This window comes from Excalfactoria chinensis, chromosome 4, assembly GCF_039878825.1.
Source record: "Excalfactoria chinensis isolate bCotChi1 chromosome 4, bCotChi1.hap2, whole genome shotgun sequence".
NCBI lineage: Eukaryota > Metazoa > Chordata > Aves > Galliformes > Phasianidae > Excalfactoria > Excalfactoria chinensis.
Genome location: NC_092828.1, coordinates 6,096,616 through 6,110,716, shown reverse-complemented (window position 1 = coordinate 6,110,716; position 14,101 = coordinate 6,096,616). Strand labels below are relative to the sequence as shown.

Below are 14,101 nucleotides of genomic sequence, written 5' to 3'. Positions count from 1 at the left end.
AGGACAAGGATTCTGCTACTTGTACCCAGTTATCGTGTGTATTTGTTGTGCATTGTTATGTCTGGGTCTATTTGTGCTTGTTTTGGTTTCTTGTGTTTGATATGTCTGGGAGGTCTTTGCTGCAGTAACGAACTGCAGAGCAGTTACTTCTTGCATTTGATCAGGCTACGTCTGAATTTGTATTTCAGTTCAAATGAGAGGAAAAAATATATGCAAGAAAGTTTTAAATGTTTCCAGGCCTAATAAAATCACCTAGTTAGATTTAGGGACATTCAGAGAGGTATTTCAGCATCTAACAGATGGACAAGCTTGCTTGAAATGAATTAATTACTGTCTGTTACAGAAGCAGAAAAGAAAAGCAGGTCAGTTCTTATATAAAAATCAGTTGTGTACCTGTCTTATCAAAGATCTCACAGACACTGAATGTAATTGCCATAGTATTCATCCACAGGGATTAATGATACAAGTTTGACAACAGGGCATTATATTTAAATGACTGTTCCAGTTATACTTAACTGTGAAATATCACAGGCCATGAGCTCTCTGGAATTTGGAAGTAGCTTGGTGTTGTTTAGTATTCATTGGAATGAGCATGCAAGGCGTCTTAATAGTTAAGGAACTTCCTTTAAAATACAGCCTTTAAGATGTTGGTCGTGGAGTTTCTCAAATCTATATCCATGTGTCAGTACACCTCATTTAAGCACAGAATGGTTATTGTAATCATGGTCACAGCACCTATACAGAAAGAGCAGATAAATCACCTGTAGTGTTTTAAAAATGGAAATGCACAATGCAGTTTTGTCTTCACTTAAACGTTCTGTGTGCTTATTTGCTGGAGACATCTGTCCTGCTGGCATTGTGTTTATTGTATTGCACTGTAATTCCAGGCTGAGATAAGCAAAAAGTCTTGATGTGTTAGTGACAGTGAATTTTCAATGCGCTGTTTCTCTTGCAAATGACTGGAAACAGCAGAGAAACAATTGGATAATCAGATTGCCAGTATCTGTGTAATGCTATGTGAAGTGCTGGGATTTGTTTGTGGTGGCAGTTGTTTATTTTAAATAAGCCTTTTGTGTGTGCTGTACTAAAAGGCTGGTAACGTTTGATTGTGAAGGTACACATCTGTTACAGTTAATAACCAGTAATTTTCTGTAGCCTTTAATTGTTTCTATTTCTTTTCCTACAACAGAATATTCACAATTTCAAGGAGAATGTTTTATAGTTAGTTGTGAATACACCCATGTTGGTTTAGTGCACATAAGTAAAGTAGCACAGCATTGTGATTCGGTCCTGTTCACATAAACTCTTACCTAGCTGTGTATTTATGAAGTGCACTTCAGATACTTGGTGACACTTTTTCCCATTCCAGATATCTGTCTCTGGTTTTAACCTAAAACGTGCATTTACAACCATGTACAACTGACTGCTCGCCTTAGATTGTGTTTCTCTTCTAGTGGCTTCTTCTCACATCCGTAGTGTCACCTCTGTTTGCCTTTTAGGATGTGTCCACATCAGAAGCACTGCCAGGCTAACAGGCTAAGAACTGAGTGTAGCTCCTACAAAGCAGTTCTCCTGTTACTAAGCCCTGCTTCTTTCCTCTGGAGCTGTGCAGTGTTACTGTTTTTGTGCTTGTTAACATCTTTCTGGGGTTATCCTTTATGCAGCCAGGGCTGTGTTTCTCTGCTCTTGTCTTAAACTTGTACTATCTTCAGCAGTGAGTTGGTTAAATTATATCAATTTGTGCTGCAACAAGGAAGTCCAGTTTGTCACATCTGTTACTGGGCTGTTTCTTCTGTGCTAGATGAAACATCCTAGCTCTTGCCTATCTCTGTGCTAGGGAATGACTATGTCATTCATCCAGTCCTCCAGATACTCACTTCCTTATCCACTGGTCCAGCCAAGTTTCATGACTCACTTGTCTTTTTCCATCACCCACTCTCTTTTCTTTGCCTCCTCTCATGCAGATTCCTGCTTTGACACTTGGTCTATCCTGCTTGATCTTATTTCTTGGTGTTCATCCTTTAAAGTTAACCCCATCTCTCATCCTCTGCCTGTACTGAAGATAAGCAAAGACTCAATAGCTTAATGCCTTCTTAATGTGCTTGTTGGGTACCATCTTTACTTGTTTCCCTGTTTGGTCAGCCTCTGAGTTTCTTAGGTTAGAGCTTGTGTTTCTTTATGGCTTTTTGAAGTGCGTCACTCTGTGTGCTTTTCATAAATATCACATCATTAAGCAGTTGTCTTTGGTACTTTTTAGTCTTCATTACTACCCAGCGTCCCATATTTCAAGTGATGCATCCTGAGATTTACAAGCTTGGATAGTAAGACCAGTGTAGGAAGTAAAACAAACAAACAACAAAACAACACAGCATTTTCACCTGCTAACAAGGCAGTTTTGTTTTATTTTTTTGAAAGAGTATTTATGAGCAGCAGCATATAAGTAGTTCGGTGAGTTGGTAACTGGTTCTGCTGTAATGATCATTTTGCATTAGAGAAGGCTGTGAAATCACACTCCCTTCCCTTTCCTTCCCAGTTACAAATGCTGGTGACTAATAGCTAATGTATTTCCTCACTCAGGAAAGGTGAAATTCCTCCAGACACATTTGTCAGTGCATCTTAATCCATGTCATCACTCAGTTTGTCTTTCATCATGTGCTCTGTTCTCCCTCTAGTGTCACATACCTGACCAGATGTTGGCCGTGGCACTGCTCAGTGTGTCAGACTGTGAGGTCTAAGAGCTGGCTGGTATTGCCATGTGGGATATTTTGCCCCCTTAGCGTCCTCCTAGGTTACCTGGTATGTTTGTTCACCAGGAAGTAGAACAAAAGGCCCAGTCCCAGAGGTAGGCTGGGGATTAGAGATCCAGGAGGGGATAGGAGTTACCCATGTTCCCCATTATTGTGGCAAAGAAATGCTAAGTGCAAGCACTTCTTTCCATGGAAGTCTTCAGGCAGGTTGTCATCGTTTCCATGGTATCAAGGACATTGAAGTCCACTTTATAACACCAGTTTAGGTGCACGTTCACTGCCCAGGGGCTGGGTGGAGGTCATTGGCAACTGGAGCTCTGAGATTGCCATGCTCAAATCAGGTCATTGGCACAGAGACCCAGCAAACAGGGGCATTGCAGGGAAGGAAGGAAGGAGGTGAGTCCAGCAGGAGAGACCCAGGCAGTTTTAGTGTGTCTGTGCACTACTTCTAGTTGGGCTGAAATGATACATAGGCTTTGCTAGAGCTTTATATAAATCTCTTAATTTCTAAAGTAGGCTCTTGTTGCTTTTTGCGTTTTTCTATGCAGTGCATTTTATGCATTCTTCCTGTATCGCAGATCAAGAAGTTCATTTCATATGTTGAACATCAGAGTTTACCTTCCCATGGAAGCACCTAAGTCTCATGAATATTCATAGCAGCTGTATTTGTTTTTAAGGTAGCATTTCCCTGAAGGTGGGATGCTTTGGGCACTATTTTGTCATTCTTAATATGCTCAGGAAGGTTTTCAGCCACTCCTTGTGCCCAGGAGTTTGTACAGTACAAGAGAGGAGGAAAACTGTCAGATTTGTAGTTGACTGTAATTTTGAAAGGAATTGGCAAATTACAAGCACCCACCTCTGTATTTCTTTAAGGACAGTGACTGAATGAATATGAATCCTCAGTTAAGGAGGAGTTATGTCCCATTTAATAGGAAATATAACAAGACAGTGCTGGCCAGAGGTACAAATGTGTGAATTCCAAGTGTTCAAAAGGAAACTGCCTGTCTCAGAAGGTTTCAGCTTGTTGGCCCAGCTGCGATGAATGGAAAGTGCAGCTTTAAGTGGGGAAGCTGTAGTAAGAGATTCCTCTGCCATGAATCCCCTTGGGTATTAGTGCTGCGAGGAGTGTAAAGAGGAACAGATGACAGAGTGTCACATGTGGAGATGAATGGAGTTAGAGTAAAAGTGATACACCAGCTATAAAAAAGAAAATGTGTACAGTTGTGTGACTGATTTCTTTATCTCTGAATTTGAGAATCGTGGTGTTTGTGCTGGAAAATGGTTTAATTCATATTTATAAGAAACAGCTTGAAAGGCAAACAATGGCAACATACACAAGTATTGAAATAAAAGGTTGTGAGTATTTTAAGTTGGTGTCCTCAAAGAGAAGCTGACAGCCCCCATCAGACTGACGGGCTGCTTAATATTCCAAGCACATCTGGCACTAAGCACTGCAGCATAACTGTGCTGAGGTTAAATGATCAACACACAGCCTCTCTTCCTGTGTTGTCTTAAGTTTATTGAAAGAGAATCCGAAAAGCAGAGGGAAATCTCTTAGGATGTAATTGGAAAGATAAGGGATTGCCCTGTGCTAATTTGACCCTTCTTCCCCGTATGCTCAGGTGTTACAAAAGAAAACTTGTTGACTTTCTTTCTTTAAATGAGACATGAGTATTATGGTGTGTCTGGTGAGTGATACTCTTGCGATGTCTTTATGTCATGTTTGTGTAACAGTGATGTGAGTATGTGTGTAGTCTTCTAACCCGAAAAGAGTTTTTCTTCTCATTCTGCAAGATCTCTTTACTTGCTGGCTATACTTTGCTCCCTTTCTCTGTGTTTTCGTGGTATTTCAAAGGGAAATGCGCTCCTACCGAGGTATGCAGCACGGAGTCATGCCCAAAAAGCAGTTTCAAACACAGCTCTGAAGTAGTATGACAGTAAGGAAAGATAGACAGGGAAAAGCTAAGGGTGGTGTAAATACTGGCTGGTACTGTGCTCATCTTAACTAGGTGTCGTATAATGAACTGTAGTTATTTATGATTTAGATAAATGGATTGAAAAATTTAAGAGTCTCAAATGACTGGGTTTTTCCAGGCACCTTAATGCTGAAAGGATGTTACTGAAAGTGAGAGGAAATGCTAGTATAGAAAGAAGATTCCATGTGCTGGGAATGGTTCAGCGTCAGATGAAACAAGTGATCTTTCATTGCATCCATTTTTGAGGGTTAATTTTGTAGCTTTTTATTAAGGGCAGCTGGTCCAACATGGGTAAGAAAAAGTCCTTGTTGGGCTGGGTTCACAAGCAGGGATGTTTTACCACAAACAGGCCCAGCAGGCAAGCCATTATGTGACACAGATTATGGCAGATTACATGGCATCTTCTTTCACTCCATGTCTCTGTCTGCAAAAGGTGCAGACCTGCTTTGGTTCATGCAAGGCTATGTGAAACAACCCAGACATAATGTTACTCATCTACACCAGGATTGCAAGTGGGAGGGGTGACCCTTCCTTTTTTATCTTCTTCCTCTTGCTGTACAAAATGATAACATCTGATACAAGTGCTGGCAGTGGAAAGGAGGAGGTTACCTTACGCCAGCAGCTTCACAACTGTTCTCATCATGTTTGTCTTGTTGCAGGGCGTGTTGGGCAAGCAGTAGCACTACGTGCCAAAGCCTTTGGCTTCAGTGTGATTTTTTATGACCCATACCTCTCAGATGGCATGGAGCGTGCTCTGGGACTGCAGCGGGTGAGCACTTTGCAGGACCTGCTGTTCCACAGTGACTGTGTTACCCTGCACTGCAACTTGAATGAACACAATCATCATCTTATTAACGACTTCACCATAAAGCAGGTAATCATCTCTGTGAGCGCCCTCTGCACAGGGGCTGTTGACTTACACTGTATATATCTTTGTTTTGTAAAGATGCAGATTCTCATTTAAAAGGAATTTTTCACTTTTGCTGCTTTGAAATGAAATAGGTTTATAACTAATAGGAAAGTAGCTGATGCCTTACATGTCATCGCTTTTCTTGTCAGTTTTCTTCAGTAACATTGCACTTTTGGAAATAGCGTGCTCTTCTACATGTTGCTCGGAGCTGATTAAGTTGTGTTTACACTCTTATGCTGTGTCTTCTGGTAGCTGCCTCCTGTACCTGTACTCGCAGGTAGCAGTTCTGCCTTTCCTTCTTGTCCCTCGGGTTGTGATCTTCAGTATCACCGAGGGATTGTGACTAAATGCCGCCCCCCAGTGCTCAGCGCTGAGGTTTGCAGGGTGCTTCGCGAGTGGATCTCATTGCCAGCATTGCATTCTTTGGGAAAATCATGCTTGTCTGAATGAAAACCTCTCCCTGAAGTTTTTAGACAATATGAAAATCACTTTGGAATTAAGGTGTGCAGTAACTAATTCAGTTGTAGGCTTTTTTATTAAACGTTTTGCTTCTAACTCAGGCCTCAGTGTAGGTAACAGTAGGAAATAAAACACTGAGATTTTAGAGTGTAGATAGTGTACAGTAAGAAATTCTGACTGTTGTAATTGGTTCTGTATTTTTCTGTTTCTTGTACATGCAGTATTATCTATATATTGGTTACAGTGACAATAGCATTCTTTTGCAGAAAAATTCCTGCTTGTTGTCTGAGAAATACTTTGTGCCTGTTGCTCTTCAGCTTCAGGTGAACCAAAACGATTACTCAACATGTTACACATCTGATGATATAATGTACGTCTTGATTAGAGAGTTGCGAGATTTTGCAGATCCATCCTGGTGTAAAACCTGGGACTGGGGTTTAAAACTTAAAAATTAATGGAATTAAGATTGCTAAGAGAACTGAGCTCACCCTGTTCTGGCCATTCTCCTCTGTTGTCTGTGCAGACACAACATTTTTATATGGTCAGATGTCCAGACATTTGAACCCAAACGAAACCACAATGAGTTCAGTGGGGCTATGTAGAGACGTAGCAGTGGTTACTCATATGGTGGCCTCCAAAGCTTTGACCAGTCTATCAGGTTAGAAGATTTTAAGCAGAGGCGGATAATTGGGATGAGCTCTGGAGGGTGCTCAGTGTGTTAGAGAAGCAAACAGAACAGCTTAATAGCAAGCGATGCCATGTGAAATGAAATGCATACGATAAAACCAGGACTGGAAAGGATATTGTAGGTATTTATCTCGCTATCCTTTTATTTAGGAGCAAAGTGAAAGCGTTATAAGTGTAACAAGGCAATTGACAAGAGCAGAAGAGCATTTTCAGTCTGCCAGATGCTAGAGTTGCCCTAAAAAAATTTCTAGAGCCCATTGCATGCCTCTTTTGTTCTGTATTGCACGTTTGTGTGGTAGCCAGTTCTTAAACATTGTGGAGAAGTATGGTGAGTCCTCGTGAAGTCCCGAATCTTGTTAAGAATCTGAAATTACGTAGCCTTAAAATGTCTTTCAAAACTTGGTGCCACTTCTCTTTCGGAGGCTTTTCCTTTTAATTGGTCAGCATTCCGCCTTGCCGTCTCACTTGGCCTTCTAGTCCTAAATTAGTTCAGAGAAGTGTTTCATGCTTGTGTTTTTGGGCTCATGGTAATCAAGTGCTCTTAAGAGAAACTGAGGTCATTTTCAGTTACAGTGATGTGAGAAGGTGATTATGCAGTTGTATGAATACACTTCTAAAGCAGCTGTGCAGGTTTAATGTGGGTGAATGCTAACAGCTGTAAGCGGTGCTGTGGCACTCTTTCAAGCTTCCACCCATTATATAGGGTCACCTCCAGCTGTAGTTTATCACGACTCACAGAATTATTCTCCATTAGAATGCACATTTATGTGTCTGTGTTCTGTTTGGTTTGGGCTTGTCTTAGTGCTAGCTCGAAAGTTTTGCAAATAATCTTGAAGGTGGAAAAAAAATAAGGTTTATTATGGACAGGCAGAAGATTTTAGTAAGATTTGCTGAAAGTTTTCAGTTCAATGGATGGATAAATGCACTGGGCTATACTAAAACATCAAATTGTCCCTTACATTTGCAAGAACACAGTACTGGGAAGTCTGTAAGCCCTCATAAGCCCACGTGACATGGCTGTGAATGCTGCCTGGGTGAGAGCCCTACTGTGCTAGTTTTAATCTACTAGTGGAGATGCAGCAACTGAAGTGTCTCTTAGTTCCACAGTAAACGGGCTTTTGTTTTGCTATATGGTCCAACAAATGTAAGCCCTTCAAGTGGCCTGAGGCGGGGACGATTCAAGCTAGTGAGCTGGCCAGAAAAATGTGTTTTCTTTCTTACAACTTTACTGCAAGCATGTGCATGTTAATTGTTGAATATATCCAGTGATCTCTTTAAAATAATAATAATATAAAATAATAATAATTCTTGTAGCTGACTTTCATCCAAACCTCCTTGTTGTTCATGCATTTGGCGCTTTGAATCACTTTCTGAGAGTGGATCTGTTTATGTAAGCATTAGTTTGTTGGGTAGGCTTCAAGTAGGTGGCGTGGTGTCAAAATGTTGGGTTTTTCTTCTTATGGGGGAGAGATGGAGCCAGTTCAAAATGGGTTTTTTATCACTGATCTTCACCATGGTTCCTGCTCTTGGCAAGCTTTGTGCTTTGAAATGCTTGTGAGATCAGAAGCTGTGTTGGAGATGACTGATAAAAGATGAAGTATTAGGGTGGCTGGAAGCAGGATGTCAGTTTTTTTCTTTTCCGTACCATCTCTCTTATTTAAACTTCCTCTTTGTTTTCATGTTGTGGATATACTGGGGTGTAAATACTTGTAGTTCTCCCCTCATAGTGTCATCTGCAATGCTAATCTGCACAGTGCACAGCACAGCTTCTCTCCTAAGCACGCAGCATTCTCAACCAAATTCATTTTCATGCCTTTTAATTGAATAATGTAAGAATTCTTTAGACCTGTATTTGAAAAGCCTTACCAGGAGGAGAAAGCTGAAGTAACAACAGTAAATAAAACATAGGTCTACTGTGTTTTGGCAACTAAAGGGAAATGTGTTTGAAAATCCAAAAGCATTGATTTCTTTTCTGAAAAATTCATGCAGGCTTTTATTTGTGTGAAAGTTGAAAACCACAAGGTATGAATTTGTTTAAGAATGTTCGGTAGTTTCTGTCTCATGCAATTTCACAGTGAAATGAAAAGGCATAAAATGATCTGTCAGTTTCATATGCACAGTCGTATCTTTTGATCATGTTACTGCACAATATGTGAAACAACGCCTCTGTGAAAAGACACTACTTAAAAGAAACAAAAGCTTATTAAATGCTGTGAAATAGCATTTCATGTTAGAAGCATCACATTTTGTGGTACTTTCCAATGGAAAGGGAAGACAACTGTTACAGGTTAAATCAGCTTGAATAGCCTTTGTTGTAATGGATGCTTCTTTTGAGTAAAAAAAAATAATGCCACAACGATTTTATTTCATTTATTTTTATTTCATCATTCTTGTTTTTAACTTTCCCTAGATGAGACAAGGGGCTTTCCTGGTCAACACAGCTCGAGGTGGGTTAGTAGACGAAAAAGCACTTGCACAGGCCCTGAAGGAAGGAAGGATACGAGGGGCAGCCTTAGATGTACATGAGTCAGAACCATTCAGGTGCTTTTCCTTTTCTTTTCTTTTTATTTTGTTCACTTTCTTATTTTTAAGTCGTAGTGCATGATACGATCAACAGCAACAAGTAAATGAGTTTTCCCTTCATTTGGTAGCCTAATACTCCTTAGTAAAGCAACATGAATCTGTGCAGCACTGGACTAATGCAAAAGTAGATGGAGCTTGGGTATGTGGTCAGAAGTGGGGAAAAAAAGTTCATCCAAGACTTAATGCCTTTAGAAAAAAGAACTTAAAATCCAATGTGTTTATTCAGTACAAATGTCACAGAGTGAAGTTCTAATGCTGGGCATGGCTTTGTGTCATGGCTTTGAGAGGAGTGTTCCTTCATCACTGACTGAACACTGGAGGCAACTAACATCTGAACAGTCTTGCAGAAGGCAAAAGGTTGAGATTTGGTGTGAGAAACAACTGCTTTGATGCTGCTCTGGTGGAAAAGGCATACATTCTGTCCATAATCCCCCTGCAGGAAAGCCGCAAACGTGCCAGATCACAAAAAAAGATAAGGAAAAGGGTTAGAGTTCAGATTTGGATTTCTTTTACTGTTTCTCTTCAGCAGTAGAGAAGTAACTCTTCTGCCATGAGCAGAGCTCTAGCATTAGCCTTACTTTTCTGAATGCCACCGAGCATCTCTAGTGGTATAGGCCAAGACATGCCACTCCCCAGGGTGGCACTGGTGTTGTGGTACCAGCACTGCTAATGAGAAACAAGCCTTGTTGTCTTGGAGTCTTGAGCCTGACTTCTGAATTACAAGAAGATTTAAGTAACTTAGTGCTTGTATGTGACAAGCCTTTTCCACTTGCTCAGTCTGGGCAGGGAGAAACATTAATTTTAACTGGGACCATCCACATAGGTTTTTGAACAGGAACAGATTCAAGACCTGAGGGCAGGTTGTGAAGAATGGAGAGAGGACAGGCTCTCTTGTATCAGCTTGCAGGGGATACTGGAAGTTTTAAAAACGTAGTGATGGTATCCTTTTAGGTAGAATTTTTATATCTATTGAGACACAGTGCAATATCACAAATACATTTTATTTATACCCTGCATTTATTTACTTGTCAATGTAGACATTACAATGCAGTAGTGCTGTGCAAAGCTAAAATCTAAACAGCTCAAGGGACTTCCAGCTATATACGTTCTTCCCAGTTCAGATCTCGGATCTGCACAGGCAGACCTTTGCACCTATAGGAAGCCCCATTTACTGCATGGAGATACCATCTGCAGAGATTCAGTTGCAGGATTACAGCCACAATTTCCTTCAGCTTCAATGCTGCATGTCTATCTGATTGCAGCGTGCAACTCTTTATTTGAGAGCTTTGCCAGATATCCCGTTGTTTATTAAACCACTGATGAAATCTATAATTCTATGAATTATTACCAACTCCGAAAGCACATTTTCGTCTAAAATATGAGCTCTACCGGTGTTGCACTTGACTGGAGGATTATTAAAACTGAAAATAGGTAGGAGGAGCAAGCTCCCACTATTTTCAGTTTTCTTACTCTGTATTTGTGAAAACACATTATGTAGATTCATTGCTTTCCCTGAAAATCGATCCGTCAAGTAAATTTCCTTCTTTCTGTGTAGTTTCTATGCAAAACAGGAAAGAAAAAATAGTTTGAAATAATAGGGAAAAAAAAAAAAAAGATGAATTATCAAAAAGCTGGGGATGCTGATTGACAAGCTCATGTCAATAACCAGTGTGCAAATTATAGTTATTTTTTGATGAGTAAGTGTCACATAGACAGTGATTCTTGAGAGAGAAAGCTTTGTTAGCTAATGTAATAAAACTGTGATGGATGGACAGAGTGGCATCCTGAATTAATCTGGGTCTTGCTTAATGCATTTGTGCATGAATACTGGAACGACAGTGGCTGTAGTTAACAATAAGTGCATTGAACGGAAGCTAATGTTGCTACTAGTGCTACTTAAGTTCTACCCTTTGAGTCTATGAGATGTGATTAATACCATGAGTAGTGTATTAAATTTAGTGATGGAGTTAAAAACAAGCCCAACAAGGAATACAAATGCAATTATTTTCTATTGTAGAATTTAGTAGAATGTATGTACAAATCCCTCTGGATCTTCCTATTCCCCCACCCCCAATTTGTTTTGTCATTTGATCTTGTTTTAAATCTTCATTTAGCTTTAGTCAGGGTCCCTTGAAGGATGCACCAAACCTGATCTGTACCCCACATGCAGCCTGGTATAGTGAACAAGCCTCAATTGAGATGCGGGAGGAAGCAGCACGAGAGATCCGAAGGGCGATCACAGGTACTGATTCACCTTATTATCTCCTTTACTCTGTATTTCCTTTTAACGGTCTTGAAAGGTGCTGAAAAGAACCAAAGTTAGTCTTTGTTTACTGCTTCTAATATTTGGAACATGGGAACCAGTAAATACCAACTGAGTCTATTCTCAGCACAAGCAGATCACGTTGCATCATCATTGCAATTACGAAGAGTTGGCAGGAAGTGAAAAAGTAGTATTTTTTCCATATAACAGGAACATACTTCAGTGTGAAAAATCCCCCTTTCATTCCTGTGGCTTGTAAGTACCAGCCGTGTGATGGATTTGACTGCAAGTCATCCAATTATTGATGATACTGTAGTATCAAGGAATCGTTTGATTTGGAAGGGACCCTTGAAGGCCATCTGGTCCAGCTCCCCTGCAGTGAATAGGGACACCTACAACTCAGGTGCTCAGAGCCTCTTCCAGTCTGACCTTGAATGCCTTCAAGGATGGGGCTTCTACAACGTCTGTGGGCAACCTGTGCCAGTGCCTCATCACTTTTATTGTAAAAAAACTTCTTATGTCCAGTCTCCCCTCTTCTAGTTTGAAACCATTTCTCCTTGTCTGCTGTAACCGATCCTGCAGAACAGTCTGTCCCCTTCCTTCTTACACTCAGGAATTCCTTTAGATACTAAAACTCCACTGTCACGTCTACCTCACCTTCTCTTCTCCAGGCTGAAATGCCTCAGCTCTCTCAGCCTGCGAGAATCAGCCTATCGATTTTGTTAGATGTCCCTACAAGCTCCATTTATTCTTTTCTGTTTGTATTTTCCAAATTTCATCTAAATTTGTCTTAGACAGTTTGGAACTTCAGGGTCTTTAAGCTGTAATACTTTAAGCATGCAGGGTTTCATGCTGTTCCAAGTAGTGCTTGTATCACGACTCAGTTAAAAACAAAGCTTTTGGTATTTGTTAGTACGTACTCCTTTTTAGATGTTTCTCTTTTTAAAGTATTCCAGAGGAAGTCTGTCATTTTAAAGGGCAGTCTCTTTGTTGAATAACTACTGTTTAATTGTGAACTAATTCACATAAGAAAAAAATAGTTACGTCCAGAATATGCACCGCTAATAAATAAAATGAGAAGAGTAAGCCATTTGGCTTTAGTTTGAATCCCTTGTAGCCTGAAATAAAAGGCAGGATTTTCATGCTGGAAAATGATTCATTAAGCACTAATGTTCTCTCTTTAGTAGGACTTTGCTGTTTTCCCATTGGCAATATAGGCTGAATGCTCTGCAGACATGGAGGGTTTTCTGTGTCACCTTGAGGGTGGTTCAGTGCCAACACGTTTCTCTGCTGTACAAAGAAGTGCTGGCAGTAGCCTGTCCTGTATCTTGTGTCTAGATGACTCTGTTTTGTTTATAGTCTGTGCAGAAAGGATTCTGTGGATGGTGATTAAAGGCACCTCTGAAACTCCTGACCCACACTGCCCTGTATAGGCCTATTTATCCCTGAGAGGTAACCTAAAGAATCTGATCATCCCTTTGCTGGAATTAGTCTTTGTGCTTATAGTCCTGAAGTGCTCAAACATTGCATTCATCAGGTTGTTGTATAAATGTTAGATACTTCCAAAAAGCTTTGGGAAAGATTGCACAAACCAGCATACCATACCTGCTTGCAGGATGATTAGTGTACAAATAAATGTTAATGGGCTAAGATAGGAAAACTGAGCGGGAGTCAGCTACACAAAGATAGTCCTGTGTTAAACATTGTGCAATAGCCCAGACATATGTGCCTGAGAAGGCAGGCCTGTGTTTTCTTAAAGTGTGTGGTTGTGCTATTGGTGATCTAAATCCTTGATTTATAGTGAAGCTGTCATCACTTCTGTGTTTGAACATGGTTGGGTACTAAGATCAAACTAAGACCAGCATTAGGGAGGTGAGAAAGACAATGAATTGCAGAGAAACAAGTACAGGAAGTGTGGGATGAAGCTGAATATGTGAATGACATGGGGGAATACAATGGGGAAAGGGTGTCAAGAGAGAAACTGATTGGAAGAAGCTGTGCAGTAAATGACTGCACACTACACCTACCATCTGATAAAACCCATAATGGTAATGAAGTCTCCACCTAAAAAAAAGGGGAACAGTGAGGATCAAAAATTGAGCTCATAGTGTGATATTATGTATTTTAAACACACAGAAGTTTATAGCTCTGTTTTTAACATGGGTAAACTGAGAGCATGTACCATATAATTTTAAATGTGTTTCTCTTCCTTTCTTTCATCCCAGGTCGTATTCCAGACAGTCTGAAAAACTGTGTTAATAAAGATCATTTGACTGCAGCTACACATTGGGCCAGCATGGATCCCGGAGTTGTTCATCCAGAGCTTAATGGTGCTGCATACAGGTAAGCATGATGCAGGCATGAAAGAAATACTTGCTTAATGCAGTGGTAAGTATTGCAGGATAAACAAAGGGACCTTCCTATTAATAAATGAAGTGTTTCTGAACTAGGCTTCAGCTGTGTTGTTTTTGTAGTT

At 40.3% G+C, this 14,101-nt stretch overlaps 1 protein-coding gene across 11 annotated transcripts in view; it reads left to right on the top strand.

Moving 5' to 3' along the window:
* The window catches only part of CTBP1 (C-terminal binding protein 1), a 207,180-nt gene that overhangs the window by 188,985 nt on the left and 4,094 nt on the right, over positions 1-14,101 (top strand). For all 11 annotated transcript variants that reach the window (XM_072333999.1, XM_072334001.1, XM_072334008.1 and 8 more), the window contains 4 exons: positions 5,383-5,597; positions 9,190-9,320; positions 11,477-11,604; positions 13,851-13,968. In XM_072333999.1, coding sequence (XP_072190100.1) covers positions 5,383-5,597; positions 9,190-9,320; positions 11,477-11,604; positions 13,851-13,968 — 592 coding nt within the window. The remainder of the gene's footprint in view (positions 1-5,382; positions 5,598-9,189; positions 9,321-11,476; positions 11,605-13,850; positions 13,969-14,101) is intronic.